This window comes from Rhamphochromis longiceps, linkage group LG11 (assembly GCF_057381845.1).
Source record: "Rhamphochromis longiceps isolate RC_006_pf linkage group LG11, R_longiceps_female_GT1.1, whole genome shotgun sequence".
Classification (NCBI taxonomy): domain Eukaryota; kingdom Metazoa; phylum Chordata; class Actinopteri; order Cichliformes; family Cichlidae; genus Rhamphochromis; species Rhamphochromis longiceps.
The window spans coordinates 37,287,278-37,306,744 of NC_140567.1; the positions used below are offsets into that span (position 1 = coordinate 37,287,278).

A 19,467-nucleotide genomic window follows, 5' to 3' on the forward strand; every position below is an offset into this window, starting at 1 on the left:
TAAATATTCATAACTATGAATTAGGCCTTTTCCCAACACAGACAGGATTTGTGAGGACCTTACGCTTAATCACAATCTACTTTTCTGGAACTCATGCAGGTGAGTTGTCACACAGTTAGAGTTAAGGTTTTACAATTCAATAATCTGTTACAGCAACTGCACCAAGGTCATGTCCCGAACTCCATCAGAGCTGTCGGGAGCCGTCTCCTGACAGCTGTTACTATCTATAGCTGAATCGCTGCTATATCTGGCATTTGCCACAAACCACAAAGCTGGAAAATTGGCTGGAAATTTATCAAGTTTCAATACTTTAAATATGAATATTGAAACATTTCAAAGAAGTTGGTGGCAGCCAAGAAGTATAAATCTGTGTTTTTGCTAATCAACAAAAGCACAGGCGAGGCTGATGGGAATGTCATCAGTTTGTAGACATGAACCAAAGCATTGTATGTGTTACCGGATCCCCAAAGTGCTGGACAAAGAACAGGTGAGCTCTATTTAATGTCATTATAAGCTCATTAAACACCATCGTTCAATCAAATTGCCTTAATTACTTTGAATTGCGATGTTTTCTCTGTAATCCAGTTACCAACACTCATTATTTGTCGATCAAGCTACACATGTTTTCCCTGATTAATACAACTAATCTCTTTAATGCATTAAATAGAGGAGCGATTTGCATTCCCACCATGTTGGAGACTCCACGGACAGTTTCAGGATTCAGCATGACGATCTCAGTGGTCACGTGACCCTCCACGGCCTCAGTCATGTTCTCGACTGTGCAGTTGATGGCCGGGTCTTTGATCTTAAACCAGTTGTCTGCGTACCAGCCTATCAGGAACCACACATGCTTCTTCCCGTAGAGCTTCTCCTTGAACACCTGCAGCACAGAAGGATGAAGAGAAAGATAAATTATTCCCAGTTGAGCGTGTTGTATCGCTGCCAAACAAGGATGTTCATTCAGACATTCAAAGAGCCCATTACAGAGCTCAATTTCTTCTAATAGCCAGTCAGGTTGGGCGTTCTGGGATCAATTGAGCAGGGAAAAGGTACCAACCTCACAAAACACCTTCCGTGCTTCGGTCTCATAAAAGAGCCCCACGATGATCCGAGCATCCTGGCGCTGCATCAAATCATAACAAAACATTGCTTAGTTACATCAGCAGCAACAATAGAACTTCAGTAGTGCAGTCTGATGTGGCAGCACAATGTGCCAAAGTCTTGCCGCTTCACAGGATGGCACATGCTGCTGTTCAGGAGCTGCTAATTAGCATGGCGCATTAATTTCCTCTATCAAATCTATGCTAATGGCATCGTGTGCAGCTGTGAGCCAGAGGAGAAAGGAGAGGGGGAGAGGAGGGGGGGAGCGAGACGACCAGCAGCTGAGGTGAATTTTTAATCAAAGCACCTTGAGGTTCTTGACAGCGACAGCCGGGTCGGTGAGGAAACTCTGGCGAACGCTGATCTCGATGCCTGCCTCCTTCACCCTCTGCTCCAGATCATCCAGAGTCTGCCACATGAAAGGGAAGGACAGACGAAGACAGACAGGGAGGGGGGAGGAAGAGGAGGTTAGAGAGGCGGCCGAACAGAGAGATGAAGAGAGAAGGCAGGTTGAGATTACACAGAAAGACAAAAGAAATGCAGCTAAGTCCAGAGGGGGGGGAATAAATAAATCTGAAGTGTACATGAGAAACACCAAGAGAGGGATGGAGACTGTGGGCATGTATGATAAATAACAACAAGACAGCATGGGAGAGAATAGATTTTTTGACAAAGACATGACTGGAAAGAAGAAGAATGCGAGAAGCGGGAGGAAAGGAAGAGCGAGCAGAATCATTAACCTCCACCAACCCAAGTGACGCTGGTATCGATCGCTATGGCTAGGAGAGTGTCCTGCCAGATCAATATTTCTCACAAGCAATACTCCAACAAATTACTTTAAAAAAAATCCTCCATCAATCGCCAGGAGAGATTGCTTAAAGGTGTATAGCTTGGCCTGCTCATAAACAAACATTCAGAGGCTGGCAAGCAAGCAGCCAGGCTCAGGCCATAAAGCCAGGAGTGAGCAAGCAAGAAGAGAGAGCTGAAGACAAAAGAGTGATGAAGATTAAAGGTACTGACGGAAGTGAAGACTTCAGTGGTCTGCTGAATGGTGGCGATACGAGTCCACTTCCACTTCTTGAAGAGCTGCACCCTGGTGGGGTTGTGAAGGGTGGCTGACGGGTGCGTGCGGAAGAATGTCGGGAAACGCTGGCGGTTGGACAGGGCTGGTGAGCTGGAACCATAGGAGAGCTGCGAAAACAAAAGAAGCATAAAACAGTTAATGAGGAAGGAGCGGACGCTGTAGACGTTCAGGTGTAGCACCTCCTCGCTGGTGGCCATACTTTAAAGGCTCAGCGTTAGTATTTTGGCCTTTGTGATGCTTGTTTTTTTGAGCAGGCAACGACTACACAGGCACAAAAGAGTGCTAACAAGTTTAGGCTGCTAGTTTGGGCTGTCAGTGTAAGTCACAGACTTAATGCAGATGATAACCGAGTGATAAAAACCAGCAGGTCATGTTATTGTTCAGCTAATCCCATCAAAATGCTTCCAAAGGCACCAAGAGCACAAAGATAATTGAGAGGGCTTGTTGCAAGACAGAAAACAGAAAAGGCACTTAAAGAAATATATACTATATATATGGAAATTGTGAACATGCCAGTACGCTGTGTGAAATGTAGATAAAAATATAAATAAAATATAATAAACCCTGTACTCGCTATAGAACACAGAAAATATATCAGATTTTTAATATGATCTATGAAAGGGTATGGATAGATCCCAAAAACCATTCTGTAGATTTTTAGGGCTATAAAGTTTCGAATTTTAACGCTGGAGTCTGTACGAATTGTTGACAGCCTCAAGGGGCCATTAGACGAACTGCAGATTTTGACACGTCTGAAAGCTGGCTTTCGTTTTTCAGCCCTGGAAATTGGCGTTTGTGGAAAAAGAGAAAAAGTAATCTATTTTGAAGGTTCACCCAGTAAATAGATGTTCCTGTCCAAAGTTGTCTTTGATGGGCCGGAGAAGAAGGCCATTACAAAGAAAGAAAACCAAAAACAAATTCCCTACTCCCATTTTCTCCTTTTCTTACACACCCCCTCACTTCTTTAGGCTTTCCTATGGCTTATTAGATGTTGATGAACTCCATAATTTCATTTAAAACAAACGAACCACAAAAAACACACTAAATCACTCTTGCAGGGTTCTCCGTGCATCAAGTGCCATGAAACCAAGATTGCCGACGCCACGATTACAGACATATATTTAAAAATAATCAAATTATTCTAGTCTCAAAGCAATATGGACCTATATAATAAGAGTTCTCAGCCATAATACCTCAAAAAAGGCAGCGGGGAAAATGGTTGTTAGAAAATGTCAGTAGAAGTAGAAGAAAACCGTTCCTCTATCAATTAGTCTCACAGTGACAAGTCGAAATAAAATCCTCGACAGGCCTTCTTTAAAATGAGGAACCTGCCGTTTAGGGAGCCATTAAAGACACGAGCTGCCTCTCCTACTCTCAGCTCTCATCTCAGCCCCATTACCTATAGCTGTGAGATGTTCTCCACTGGGAGCGAGAGGGGGCTCGATGACTGATGTCAAATGTCATGTGCGATGTGGACTCCCCACAATAACAAATTCCTGTGAGGAAAGGCACGTAGATGAAGGCATCAATACGAAGGAGGAGAAACTTTACAGGAAGTGACAGCTGATCTGGGAGCGGTGGCGAAAGATCTGAAGAAAACCACGGGAGCTTTGAAGGATGACACATGCTCAGGTATAAATGTGATGGGTAACATACATACATGAGAATAAGCAACCATTGAGATGGAAGTTTAATGACAGCCACATATGTTTATTTTTTAAAGAATTTTTTAAAGAATGAATCCCTATGAGCAGCACTTTGGCAACAGTGAGAAGGAAAAACTCCCTTTTAACAGGAAGAAACCTCCGGCAGAACCAGGCTCAGGGAGGGGAGGGGCCATCTGCCGTGACCGGTTGGGGTGAGAGAATATGGTTGGCCATAAACTATACTGTCAACATGAAGCAACAAAACAGGCAATGAACTGATCGTGCCTATCACTCAAAATAATGATCCGTACTTCAACTTCCTGTTCATGGCACAAAATGCTCTTTCATTACACTGAAACTAGTTTCTCTTGTGCCAATCCCAAATAAGGAAGCAAACTTGTCCAGTGAACAGAAGAGTAAAAACCGCATCAACATTCATGTTCAGCATGAAGAATACTTCGTGTCAGTGTGATAACCTTTATTTAACCAGGAAGATCCCATTGAGATTAAAAACCTCTTTTTCAAGGGAGACCTGGCCAAGATAGGCAGCAGCAGATGTCTCACAGTTACAGAAATTACTCAAACACAGGCAGCAACAACACACATGCAACAATAAGTGAAAGAATACAAATAAAATAAAAAATAAAATTCAAATAAAAAAGTCAGTTAAAATGACAATCAATCTAATTGAAACAGTTACATGTTATGGACTTGGCCTCAAGGATTCGTAGTTTAGATTTAAAAGCACTTAATGAAATGAATTCAGTCATTTTCCCTTCCTTCTGCAGTTTGTTCCAGGCCGAGGGTGCTAAATGGACAAAAGCTCTTCTACCAAGTTCAGTTCGGGCAAATGGAACAGAAAGCAACAAGTAGCCATGCGGACGAAGAGAATACCGACCAGCATGTTTCAAACATACTGAGGTTTGTAATATTTCCTACTGTAGGTTCCTTTAGCTACGAGACTTAAGTGTTGATGGTTTTTGGACCCATACATAACCATATCTGGAGTAGATGGCGTGGCTGTATCCATAAACTGGTGAAATCGTTTGGTATAAGCTTTCAGCTACAGCTGCTGGTGTGGTCCACTTTAAGCTTGGATGAACATTGCAAGGAAAATTCAGGAGATCACCAAAGTCGTTGTAAGCCTTCCTCACTTTGTCACCCACAAATCCAATCTCACAGTATGACTGGGGAATAAATCAGGGAATAATTATGGCCGTGATGACCAATCCTCTGCAACAAGCCTTGTGTGAATAATCACTCAAAATAATGATCCATAAGTATCCTTCAATTCAGCCTCCTGTTCATCAGTGAACTTTCACATGTCTGTTAAATGGCGAGAAGTGAATGCAAAAGTCATTTGAGGCCTAGTGGTTGTTTGACGTGTTGCTGTTGAAATTGTGATTTTTTTCATGCAGTTATCACGCATCAAGGGAGATTCATTCAACCGAGGGCAGAGGGCCCCGTCTCAGAGGTTGATATCACAAAGCCTGGGCAAATAACACCAATGGGAAAAAATTCCAGACACGAATATCACTACACTTAGAAACAAAAAAAGTTCCTTATTTTATTCTCTTGTCCCTGGAGGTGTTGCAAACATAGTCTTACATTTGTGGAAACTTGCCTTAAATCTCTAGTGAAACTGACTTTAGCCCTTGATATCGACCCGGAGGCTGGCGGTCTGTGTAGAGGCACAGGCAGGACTCGGGTTACGAGACTAAAACGTAACCAGTCATATAAAATTGTCACCACTTTGGTATAACCAAACAAATTATAATGAAAAGAACTGTAAGGAAAACATCCACTTAAAGACCAGATTCAAATGCCACTCCTTCAGGTTTCTGACACTTGGCTTGTTGGTTAAAATCCAACCCTAACTATATCTGACTGGTTTGCTAGTGATCCAATGCATGCTAAATAGTAAAAAACTGTCAAAATTAGGTACAGAATTTATTTATATTATATATTATTATCATATTTATTCATACATTTGGAAATTGACTGATATTTATGTAGCTCTTCTACTCAAATCTACCTCTGTATATCTGGACCTGCAGCCAACTCAAACATGGATTGATTTGCATTGTGAGAGGAAAAACTGAGCAAAAGCTCAGCTTCTAACACTGTGACACCATTACAGAAAACACATACACATTAAAAGCTGTCAGATATATTAAATCTTCTTAACTGAACTTAAATAACCAGTAAAACCTTAAAATCCACAAGAGAAATGAATCGTTTTTCTTTGGTCAAACACAGGCCTTCTCCTGACCTTACATGGTAAATGGCCTGCATTTGTATAGCGCTTTACTTAGTCCCTAAGGACCCCAAAGCGCTTTACACTACATTCAGTCATTCACACACACATTCATACACTGGTGATGGCAGTGTGTCTGTTTTTTTTTTTTTTACACCTTTTTACATCTTTAAAAAAGAAAGCTAACTGAGCGCCACTGTGGGAGTCAGCATATGATCGACGGCTGGACAGGTTACGTGTCTGTTCAGAGATTGTTGTGTTGTGTTGATCTTCTTAAACCCGTTTTTAATCATAGATTGTTGTCCATGCATGTCTGATATGAGTGCTACAGGATCTGTGCTGTTGTATGGTGAACTGTGGATGAAATAATGGCACAGTTGTTCCTTTACTGCTTGGAAACATTTTTGGCCCTCAAATAACTACACATAGAGATCTTGTTGTACATTAATGAGCCCCAGTTAAGACTTTGTGAAGACTGTACCTGTCTATGAATTGACTTGTACTGCACCCCTACCCCTGAGGGTGTAGATGTAGATGAGGGACATAAAATAAAGTGGAAAGTTTGTTAATTTGGGTCAACAGAGCGTTTAATGTCATCAACTCAAACACTTAGAAAACCTGAAGTGTTTTCAGCTTGTTTTTGAAGGGGCTTCATTAGCACAGTGCCTGCAAGAGTGTAATAATTTAACTGAGGTCAAACCTAAGCTACACTCAACACTGGCAACACTCAAATAACTCTTCACCAGACATGAAAACAGTGACACGAGTGAAATGCAAAAGCTGCTGTGGCAGAAATAGACCCACGCAGCAGCACGCAGAGACAAGCAGAGTTCCACATCGAAGCTCCCCCAGAACCACAACAATATCTCTCAATTCTCACATCGACAGCTCTCTCGTAGCCTTGTAGCAGATCATTGCCCGTCTGTGGCTTACAGTGCTTTTAGAAAGGAAGATAGGGGAACAAATGAACACTGTGCTAAAAGGAGCTGATGGAGAGACCCTCCTTGATCAGTGTCCAAAAACAGAGGTTGCGTTTGCCTCCCCAGCACTGTGATGAAGCTGTTTGACATGCGAGGAGGTTCCTGCAGGCAGAACGCATCCAGAAATAATTGAGTGTGGCGGTTAGGTGGTTGTGCCAGTGGTGGCGTGTAGTAAAGAGAGACAGATCCCTTTGTGTGCAGGGAGAATCGACTGCTCGAGTTGAGGGATTGAGGCGGAAATGAAGAGTGGGAGAGAGCCACAGAGAAAGCTAGAGAATGAAAGGAGGAAGGAAGGAAGGAAGGAAGGAAAAAACTGGGGTTGTAATAGAGCAGCCCAGCTCCAGGCAGAGACAGACAAAGAGGGCGAAGAGTCAGAAAGTGGAATAGAGTCTTTAACGACGAGGAAAAAAAGGGTGGCAAACTGAGAAAGCCCAGAAACGAGAAAGAGGGGCAGATGCCAACCGCTAGAACTGATTGTTCTCGATGACTAATCTCTGGATGAAACTTCAATTATGGGACAAAGCTAATAAGCAGAGCGCCGTGAGTGACAGAGAGGCAGATCAAGAGAAGAAAGAATGAGATAAACAAAATAAACTGAGTGATGAAGGCATAAAAAGCTGAAATGCTTTCAACAAAATCACAGCAGCAGAAGACAGCAACGGATCTCTCACTCTTTTAAAGATCTGGGTTGTGTTTAATACTTGTCATAAATACTGTACGTATATTATGATGCTGTATTGAGGCCAATAAATATTCTTTGTCATAGACAGCAGCGCAGCTGTCAGTCTTGTAAAGTCTCAACACTAATTAAAGATCCTTTCTGAAGTCTTTTAAAACTGCGTTTGCAGTGTTCAGCTGCACAAAGCAGAGAGATAAATGGCAGCGTTGTCAAGGATTTTATCAGCTTACAGCCCTCTCCATGCTACGCAGAACCAAAGTTCACCACAGAGACAAAGGAACATGGGACAGCATTGTCTTTTTAGCCTGTTTGTTTGGCATCTGGCTCTCGTTCTCTGCAGACAAACTGCTGTAACAGAGCCTCTTTTGTTCGCTTCTGCGGTCCGCGCTGTTAATTTTGCTAATAAAACAACTGGAATGGGATTTTTTCCAGGATTGAAAAAGGAAGCCAACACAAAAAATGGCAAACATGCAGTTCGTCACATGACCACTTGAGGCTGGTCCCAAAAGCAAATCAGTCTCCACAGACTCACACATTTTAAAGCCAGATTTTAGCATTTTGGCTAATACCATGTTTATAGTTTCGTAGCAAGAACCTGCATGGATGCAACACAAACACACACATATCTGCTAATTAGTGCCCAGTAACAGAATAGTAAAATATTTGAATCAAGAGCGAAACACGCCTTTCTTGTACAGGCTGCACCATAAAGCAAGTCGTAACATTAGTCGGATAATTCCATTAAAATGCTTCAAAAGGCACCAACAGCACAAAAACAGTCAAAAGGTCCAGTTCAGTGCTTTCAATTAGTGGAGGTGAGGCAGAGCAGAGAGCTATCAGCTGCAGCTGCTTGTGTTGGCCCACCTGTCAAAGCTGCTATTCCCCTGCGCCTTCAAGTTTTAATACAATGGTTGAGCTATAAAATAAATTCAGTCTCTGTGTAGTTGTCACAAAGTTTAGGTCTAAGGATTCAAACTTTTTTGTACCAGGCTCTAAAAATGCGACATATTTGGCCATTTTAACATGAGAGTTTGGGAACTGACTCGTTTACAGTAAGTGACTCTACATTGACTTAATGATTTAGCCCGAGATGTTCCTGCTTAGTGTGAGCTGATTACTTAGCAGCCCCCTGTCTGCTCATGTTTACAGCCTGGTATGAGCCAATGCAATCCTTTAGAACAGTCCTATGGAGGGTGAGTCTAAATATAATCATTCATAGCTCCAAAAAAGAAATGCTGAAACTTTGAAACTGGGCTTCACAGTGCTAAATTTAGTGTTGGCTTACAGAATAACACAACTGATTTGGCTATTTAAGAATTTTCTAGATTTTACCATTTTAGCTAAACGTGTGGGATCGTTATTTGCTGTAGTTCTGTGATCAGGGAAATGTAAGGTACAGGTGTGAAGGCCAAAACATCCAACAGCATATTTGACAGATGAAGCTCTTCGATGCTGAGCAGCTCCTTTACATCTTCACACCTTGCTGTTGCTAAAACCTTTTTCCAAACTTGTGCAGGCTGGCAGTGGACACAGTTACTGTTTACAGCAGTTGCTTTAGCTAACCATCTACAAACCTCTTTCAAATATAAGCCGATTCATTATTTGCCGGAGATGCTGACACAGTGCAAAGCAAGTTGGCATGTTACTAAATATTTTTGGCATATATCAATACATTTCGGAAAAAGGTACACCATTAAAAGTACGCCAAATCAGCTCTTCAGAGTTCCTTTTTGCAAAGTGATAAAGAAATCCTTTAAATCAACGTTCACTCTAACAGGAAAGAGATTCAGGAAACTTAAATGACCAGTTCAGAAATGTTTTGTGCACAAACATGTTATTGCAGAGAACATAGGTAAAGGCTCACAGGACGTATCGCCACAGAGTCCTAAACAGTAGATAAACACGCCTCAGATTTAGGATAAAGCAGCAATCGATATCAGAGAGACGACTCTCAGAGGACACTGGATTGGTTTAAAAAAACATTAAGGGAACGCGTTGAAAACACATCAGATATTAAAAAGAAAATCAAAATCACGGATATCTATACTGGACTGGGTAATGCGTGAGGAGCGAAACGTTGCCATCTGTTTCCGAAGCATAAAATGAAAATGATCAACCTACCCAGCACCCACTGCACATTCTACATCTTACATGGATATGCCACCCTTGGCTCCCACTGACCCACCACCAAACAGGTCATGCTGAACAATGTTACAGGCAGCATAGCGTTCTCCGCAGCTTCTCCAGATCCTTTCACGTCTGTCGCGTCGCGTGTGCTCAGGCTGAACTTGCTCTAATCTGTGAAAAGCACCAATGATGGATTTCAATCAATGGTGAAGACAGAGGACATCCAGCCCTCAGGCCACCCTCGTGATGTCTCTTTCTGTTTGGTCAGAGACATTCACACCAGTGCGTTCTGCTGGAGGTCTATTTGTAGCTCTGGCAGTGCTCATTCTGTTCCTCCTTACATAAAGGAGCAGATACCAGTCTTACTGATGGGTTAAGGACCTTCTATAGCCCTGCAAAGCTCTCTTCGAGTAACTGCCTTTCTCTTTAAATCTCCTTCATGCTTTTGTAACTGTGCTGGGAGACACAACAAACCTTGTGGCAATGACACACATTGAGGTGTCATCCTGGAGGAGTTGGACTACCCATGCAGCTTCTGTAGGCTCCAGGTATCACAGTAACACTGACTCTGTTTTGGCGGTTGTCTTATTGTTGCCCCTCTAGTGCACCTGTTGTTAATTTCATTAAAACCAAAGCAGCTGAAACCGATTAACAATGCCCTCTGCTGCTTAACTGACCAGATCGATATCTCACAGTTTAACTGATTTGATGTTATACTGTGTTTCTTTGATGTTTTTGATTCAGTTTTCTTTGTATAGCCCCGAGGCACGTCATACTGTAAGGTGAAAACCCTGAAACCTTTGTGAGCAGCGTATGTAGAACACAGCCTCAGACTTACAGACAACAATCACAACAATCACCAGGAAAATTTTCAATTTCAGTCAAGTTTGAAAGGTATAACATCGTGTACTTGTGGCTACAACACAAAACTAAAACATGACTCAAAAAGTCTTATAATCTGGGATATCGCATTAGAACATGCTTTATGTCATAAATCCAGACCTTTTGGTTCTATGACGCTGGTGTTCTCACTCCTTACATATTGCTCCAAATGGCCTTAGTTTAACTACTTATACTATTTTCACCCACTTTGCTGACACTGAAAAATAATAATAATAATAATAATAATAATGGATACTTTATTGATCCCCATGGGGAAATTACTTGTTTTTCTCTGCATTTGACCCATTCACTCAGTGAAGCAGTGGGCAGCCCACTAAGCAGGCGCCCGGGGAGCAGTGTGTAGGGACGGTACCTTGCTCAGGGGTACCTCAGGGTAGCCGTTAAGTGGATTCGAACCGCCGACCTTCCGATCATGGGGCGACCACTTCACCTACTGAGCTATCCCTGCCCGATGAAGGGATACGATGAAGCACTTTAATTACTATAAAACTTTTTACTATTATTCAAAACAGTTTTGTGTTTCTCCCGCTACTAATTATAGTGTAGGCGCCTGCTGCGTAAAACTAGGGAATAGCTTGGCTGAAATCCAACCAAACTACCCACACTAACTGCCACTGGAAAGGGAAAATGATTGGCTACATTCATAAACGACTGCAGTTTTAAAAGTCCAATAACAACTCAGTTTCATGACTGTAAAACACATAACAAGCTTCCAAAATGGAAGCACTAGTTGGATGACACCAGCACTCCTGAGGGGAAAATGGTGGAGAAAAAATCCATTTTGTAGGCAGCAAAGTAACAAAAACACAGAACGATATCCAGGAAATAAAGAAAAGGTTTTGTTTTATGGACAGAAGTCAGCAGACAGTTAGAGACAGATGTCAGGCCTCAGCCACTCAGAGGCCGCTCTGCAACCACCTGGCAACTCTCTTTAAAGTCAAATAAGAAGAGTGGCAACCAAATGCTGTCTATATTTTAACCTTGACAGTTATAGTTGTTGGTAGTTGCCTACTGTTGCTAGGTGAAATCAGATGTAAAAAAACAAAAGAGTGCTACATTGAAAACCTGCCTAGGTTGCTAGCAGGTTGCTAAGGTCGCCCATCATTGGTAGAACAAGCCGATTTGTCTACAAGCTCTCCCGAACTAATTGCTGAGCAGTTGTGAAACATGAAAAAGTTTCATGCAAGTTGGAAACCGAGACCTCTGCAATAAACACAAAAATGCAACTTTACTTTAAAGGTGAACAGTTTCAGTTTCAGGTTTGCATCCACTCCAAAGTTTCACTGCTGCTCAGTGAATACTTGGCAAGTTTTTGCAGACAAGTCAGCATCTTCCTTGCAAACTGTGGGCAACCGTGGCAACCTGCCAGTGACCACAGCACAGCAGCATATACCTGTTTACTAGGGGTGCAACGATATTCGTATCGATATTGAACCGTTCGATACAGTGCTTTCGGTTCGGTACGCATATGTATCGAACAATACAACATTTGTAATTTATTTTATCAATTTTCCTTCTGACGATGCTGTCTGTGTTGAGCACTCAGTGAATCTGTGTTCGACTACTCCGCCTAGGCTGCACTGTCGAGCGCAGATCCACTGAGCGCTCAACACAGACAGCATAGTCAGAAGGAAGAGCGCAGGGCAAGCTAGCGAGACAGAAGTTAAGCTCTACTTGCAACAGGCAAATTGACCCTCATTCAGATCTGGCGTTTGGAATTATTTTGGTTTTCATGTGACGTATGACCCTGAAGGTAAGCGAGTCATGGACTAAAGTAAAACAGTATGTTGGATGTGCCATGCAATGCTCAATTACATTGGTGTGAACTAGTGTGTTAGCGCAGTTAGCTCGTTAACGTGTTGGCCGTCTAGCCCCATGCACGGAGCGATCGGCGGTAGCTCGTTAACGGAGATTTGCCGTGTTGTGGCGTTAAGGTCATTTCAACGAGATTAACCTGAAAGCACTAGCGGGAACACAACGAATATGACTGCACATTTACGCCGACATCATCCTAGTGCAAAGACAAGTGAAAGCAGACAAAAAAAAGCAAGCATGCTACTAACTTTAGCCGAGTCATTTAGACAGCTGTTAGCACATGATTCTCCTTATGCTGCTGAGAATATAGCCCAGAAGAAGCGGATAGTATAGCTTTTATTTTGGAAAGAGCCATTTCTCTGTAATAAACTCTCTTTTCCAAAGATGAGTGATTCCTCAATCAGATACAGGGCTCGCAATATCGCTAGCCCGACGTCCTGGAGCTAGCGATTTTTTTCAGTCGGGCTACCAAAATCTTTCTCTTCCCTGCCCGTTGGGCTATTGTAGGAAAAATATATGTCAATGCTTTTGCATTCTTTCGGAAATGTAGCTGGGTAATTATGTCATTGGCATCGGTGAGCCACTGTCAATATGTGACATATTGAAGTCGCGTTTGAATTTGCGCTCGTTTTTTTGCTTTCACTTTGCAATCGTGCGAACTGTGTATAGAGAGCGACAGCACTGATCTGTGAGTGATGATAATTTGTGCACCAATTCCTCTGACATCGTCTTATTAATCGTTAGCTTACTATGCAAACATGACAAGTGAACTCTCCCGCAGCAAGCTTAAACATGTGAGAGGTTGATCGCGCAGAGAATCGCTGAGCTTATGTGAGTGAGTGTGTAAAAGCATTTCAGTTCTGCTGAGCCAAATAAGACAGGTCAGGGTGAAGAAGTGACAGCCAAAGAAAAGCTTACCACAAAACGGAGAAGTTATGACAAATCAGACTATAAGGCAAAAAGAAAGTGCAGCTTCATGGTTTCATGGACAAAAGAATTTCTGTGGCTGCAATATGACGAGCTAAATAACCAGGGCTGCACATAAGTGGTCCGCAGGTGCGTATTCGCTGTCAAAATAAAAAACACGCACAAGGGTTAGGGTTAAATTTAAAAACTGTACTTTTGAGTTAAAATATATATTTATAATTTTAATAAATGACAAATTAAAAATGCATGAACATTTTTTTGTATCGAAAAAATATCGAACCGTGACACCAAAGTATCGAACCGAACCGAACCGTGAATTTTGTGTATCGTTGCACCCCTACTGTTTACCACTAATTCACCATGTGACTGTCTACAACCAACCAGCCACTCAGTGCCTTATTATCCTGCTGCTAGGCCTGTGTGACCGCTTGTTAACAAGATTTTAACAATATATCAAATATTATATATTTTAATAATATTCAGACTCTTATGGAGTAAAGGGATATAAATAATAATGGACACATATTTGGACGTTATGTGCACATCACAAAAGTAAATATGGGCAAATTCTACTTTGGCTGTTATTATGTGAAGAGATTTTCAGGTTAAGCCTCACGTTTGTCTGAAAAATGTAAACATCTGGAGTAAAACAGGAACAGCGCGAAGGAAGACACTCACCACTATGAGGTTCCACATGCGAGCTGCTTCAGCCACTAACGTGGAGACGCCACTGCAGCCAGGCATCAGGACGATCTTGATAGGCTCGGTGTACAGAAGGTCATACAGCAACTTTGTAGCTTCTCCTGGGTCGCACTGGAAGGACAAAAACGACAGAGTGAGCTTTAAATGGATCGACACAGAAATTAATTAAGTCGAGACAGAAGGTGATGCAGAAAAAAACTGAGGCGATAAGACTGAAGGAGACAGATGAAAAAAAAGAGGAGCGAGAGGAAAAAAAAGAAACAAATAAGCAGTGGAGACTGGGAGATGGAGGCGTCTCTAAATAGAGTAAGAGAACAGAAGAGAGCAGATAAAGTAAAGGGAAATGACATCGAGGCAGTGGAGTCACAAAAAGGCCAATGCAAATGTGCGTTGAAAAGACAAGTAGGAGAAAGAAAAGGACAAGTCAGGGAAATGGAAAGAGCAGCACAAGAAAGGGTCACGACAAAGTAGAAGAAAATGGCACCAAAGTAGCACAGAGCAGTAAACAAGCAGATGCAAATTTGAAGAGAAAAGATGAGCTGCAGTAAGAAAGAAAAATGCATTATCTGCAGAGTTTCACAGCATCCATACAGCCCGCATCGCCGTGTCTCATCAACACGCGCCGCGCCGCTGACAGATCAGGACATTAAAAAAAACAAGAAAAACAGGCAGAAACAAAGAAAAGCGAGCACAACGATCACAACGGCAGCCATCACGAGCCATTACAAACCTCCAATAAAGTCATTTACAGCGTGTCTAGGTGGCGAAAGTGTGGCTGAATGATCCATCACCACTCTGTCAGCCACATTACAGACGTCTGCACCACACTGCTCATCAGAGTCACAGTTAAACGGGCCTGACACATCTAATGATTCGGCATGGAAGAAGAGATATGGCTTTCAAATACAAACACACACATGCATGGCTAAAAAAAATACACTCTAGATGAGTGTCACAAGCAATCGAATTGCAGATGGTGATGGCAACAACCAATAAAGATCCTAATTGGGGCGTTTGTCTCGATGGCTGAATTGTCTCGTTGAGGCAGCCCTGTGATTTTTCTGAAGTGGTAATCACCAGTCGAGACTCAGGAATGTGAAATGGCCGGGCTTCTTGTTGATTGATGTGTTTTCCATTAACTTTAGATTGGGTGGAATTACAGTGGTTACGTTTACATGCAATTAAATAATTCAATCAGAGCCCCATTAAGCAGCTCTGACAGCCAGACTTCTGACGTAAATGTTGCTGTATGATTTCCTGGATTGATCCTAATCAAAGGGGGAACTTCAACCGCAAAGACCACACAAAGACATTTAAAAATGCCATCATGACGGTCACTGCCCACCCTAGACAGCCGAGATCACTGCCTCTGTCACGACTCCTCGACTAGGAGCGCCGCACGTTTCTGTTTGTGTCCTGTAGGATTGATCAAAGGCACTATATAAACATAGTCACCATGGAACCATAAGATCTATCAACGCCCATTTCGATGCCTTGGTTTTAGCTTTATGATACCATTATCTTATATGTGTGAAGGTTCTCAGTCATCCAGGTCATCGTAGTAGGACCTTTTCCTTCCAAGCTCCTTAGACTACCATTATCTTACTTTCTGGAGCCAGAAGTCACCATATTTGAAGGCAGAGTGCCCAAACTTTTGGTTAGTATAGAGAGTCCAAAAGGCTCCATGGGACAGACAGAACATAATACAAGAGTTTTGCTCACCAAACTGAAGAATTCATTTCTTGGATGAGTTGTTAGTACAAATAACTGTAAATAAGGTCAGAATATTTGTCAGTTACTTGGATTAAAAACGTTCTGACAACATGAAAGAAATTTAGAGGTCCAGTTTAGTGACTCGAGTTAGCTGAGATAAAACCAAGAAGGCAACCACCTGTCAATCAGAGCAACTACACCCCTACAAAAACAGAATGGGCATGTTAGAAAATAATACAATTAAAGTAGTTATAAATACTGAAAAGTGGCTACTTTTTTTCTGTTGCAAAGTCCGACACTTAACCATGAGGAGTCCACGAGGAGACTGATTTTTGGCGCACATAGGTGTGCCATGAGAAATGATCAAGTGTGCCATGGAGATAATCACGTTTCACCTGATTGGTACGCTAAGCAACCAGTGTGAATAACGGGCAGAGCAATTACATTCTCTTCCACTAGAGGGCAGTATAACTACCTGCTCTAATTAAATGGGTTGCCAACTGCCAGTAAGACAGAAGACGAAGAAGAAATTACATGGTCATGCTGCAAGTGAGACAACGCAGCGTGTAATAGTAATAGATAAATATTTGAAAAGTAGTTAATCTGACCTGGAGAAAATTCCGACCCAGATGAAGGCCCAGCGTGAGCAGTGGTCGGAAGAAAGACAAAAAAGGTATATAACTGGGCACGGGGAGAAATTATGCTTTTTGTGACATTTGTGTTTGGTGGCGTGACGTGTGATTCTAAAGTGAAATGTGTGCCGTGGCTCCAAAAGGTTGGGAAACACTGCATTATTTCATGGTTCCTGTGCTTTATTGTGCCATGAAATAATTTAAACTGTCACTGCAGCTTATCAACACACCTTAACATCTGACTGGTTACCCAGATAACAGACTCATGGTTGGGGGTGGTGTGGACTTGTGGCAGCCAGGTATCCAAGAATGCATTTCAAACTACATCACAAGCAGCAGTGGCGGGAGCAAAGCACCAAACTGCAAGTAAAACGTTGAAATCCTACAATAAATACACTTTTAGGAGTTTTAAGGTGAGAACATAGTGCTATAAATTTCAACTATCTCGTTGATTTGCTGAGATAGAGCATATTTACAAAAATTCTCCAACATTTTGTGACATGTCAGGTCCCATTAGGCTAACAGCCAGCTCATCTCAGCGATCAGCTGATCGGCCAATCGGAGCTCATGATGCTTGCTGAGAACAGCCTGCTCCCAGAACACTGTTTTCAAAACCCCTCACCTCTCACTCGGGGGTAAACACAGGATATAAATCACAGAGATGATATCTAACCGGTGATGGTTTGTTCATTTTCAGATTAAAGGTAAGCTTCATAACTGGATCGTTTTAGTGAACCATGATGCACCACTGGAGTGTTGTATTCTATTTTCAACAGAATCATTTGCTTGTCTTTATTTCATGATGTTCAGATGTGTTAAACTTGTTTATGACACCTTATTTTCCAATAAAACCAACATTAAAAATATTTTAAAACAGAGAGGAAACTGAGCATTTTCACCAAGAGCAGAAACATCTGGACTTGCATATTGATGATGTTCCTGAAGAGTAATGTCAGGCCTGTTCCAGAGATGATCAAATCATTCATTTTTAATATTTATCCAACTGTATTCTAAACACCAGCTGCCTATTATAAGTTATAGAAGTCTACTTGAATTATTAGCTCTGTGTGTTTTTTTCTTTGATGAGCAGTGAGTGTATAGATGCATAGCGACTGCTGAACTGTCGCTTGAATAATCAGTAATATTGAATTTAATCTGCCGGTGTACACTTCTTTACCTCATCCAAATGAGTCCAGTGTTTATGACCTTTTAAAATAATTTCACATTAACGGCCCTTTTATAGCTGAGCATCTTGCCAGAGGGCTTTTTAAAACGTGTGTGTGTTTGGAAAGAACACAGGTAATTAGGTCTCTTATGTGCTACTTTCATCGTAAACATTAATCATAAAACGCAGTAAAGTAAACAATGAAGCTGAGCTGATGTCGTTGAGTACGCTGCATCCTCCTGTCCTCGGATGTCTGGACTCCTGAGTGTACTGGTCCAATAGGAACTAACAAGTGTGCAATACAAACTCTGAGAAATACCCACTGCGAGCCCGGAACAAATCAATGTTTTTGATTAGGTCAGTGTTTGATTAGGCCCCGCCCCTTGACTCTGATGGGTGGTGTTGACAGAAGCACAGAATAATTAATAATAGCAAAACAACTGCTTATGTTTTTAAATCAAATTGATATTTTTAATTATTGACAAACAAACTGATGTGTTTATTTTTAGCCCTCCATGAAAAACACAATTCCAAAAGATGGACGGGCTGGGAGTAGAAAGCAGTGCAAACTCCCACTGTGGATCCTGTTTGAGTGGATTTGTAAGACCTCTGAATTAAGCTGGATTTTGCCGTTTATCTTTGCAGAAATTCTGTTACTTCATGACAATATTGACCAAAGCCGAATCATTTCAGTGATTAAAGTTTTCAGGCGAATGAATGAGTGTGAAATTGCTCCCTCAGTCTATCATTATTTGGTGGGTTAACACAATTAATATTGACGTGGTAAACAGCTTCACAACATTTGTGTTATTTAGGGTAAGTGCTTGCTCAAAGGGAATCGTCGGGTTTCTCACGGTCATGTAAGGCACTGACCTCACTTTGAGTGCATAACTAAAACTGAACTGAACAGAAACAGCCAAGCCTGTGCAATGCAACGCAGACAGGCTGCAGGTCTTCTTTCCCATCAATCACCATACCTGCTCATTTCACAGATCACTTCAGCTCACTGGGTGAAATCAGCTGGATACAAACCACATGGTTCTCAGCTCCTCATAAAAATAACTGTTGCCTTATCTTCATATGAAGAAGATTGACGCCTTCAGCTTGTTAAACAGTGTCTTTCCCGAAGGTTGTTTGTGTTCTCTGTCACTGTGGCTGTGGGCTGGCTACATGCTGAGGAGAAGCTTGTTAGTTTTCTTGTGTTACAGTGTTTTAACTTCATTCTGAGCAGTAATTCACCGCCCACGCTAATTATCTTTGAGTTATTTCATCAATCTGTCCTTACCACAGCACATTACACGTTTAATAACGGCTTGTTTCCATCAATTTCGCAAATAAGTTGCTGCCTAATATATGAAGAATTAAAAGTGCAGTTTCTGACCTCGTGGACGTTCTTTAAGAATTCACACTGAGACAACTTGCTTAGTCAGGGTTTTGCTAACGCTCTCTCTATACTGTATATATGTAGTTACACTAACAGGCTTGCATGCAGAGCTTTACTTTAAAATACTTCTAATGATTGCAGCTGAATGTGTGCAAAGAAAATGAACAAACATTCGGCACACATTAGTCAAAAACTACTTCTCAGGTAGAAAGCCTAATTATTACAGATAACGAGTAAATTTACAATAAAACAGGCTTTCATTTTCTGTGAAACGGCACCATCATTAAACCTGACACTGGTGTTTATCAAAAAACAAATTCAGTTTTACCCAGCAGCAGTTAGATATTCCTCG

The 19,467-nt window shown here is 41.7% G+C and overlaps 1 protein-coding gene across 4 annotated transcripts in view; it reads right to left on the reverse strand.

Annotated features, from left to right (window-relative positions):
* gabbr1a (gamma-aminobutyric acid (GABA) B receptor, 1a) overlaps positions 1 to 19,467 on the reverse strand; it is a 143,113-nt gene that overhangs the window by 66,276 nt on the left and 57,370 nt on the right. For all 4 annotated transcript variants that reach the window (XR_014913838.1, XM_085423901.1, XM_085423898.1 and 1 more), the window contains exons 8-12: positions 14,198 to 14,332; positions 2,122 to 2,292; positions 1,409 to 1,510; positions 1,058 to 1,123; positions 689 to 880 (exon numbers count right to left, since the gene is read on the reverse strand). Coding sequence is in view for 3 of the 4 variants with exons in the window: in XM_085423901.1 (XP_085280027.1) it covers positions 689 to 880; positions 1,058 to 1,123; positions 1,409 to 1,510; positions 2,122 to 2,292; positions 14,198 to 14,332 (666 nt within the window). In the remaining variant the exon portion in view is untranslated. The remainder of the gene's footprint in view (positions 1 to 688; positions 881 to 1,057; positions 1,124 to 1,408; positions 1,511 to 2,121; positions 2,293 to 14,197; positions 14,333 to 19,467) is intronic.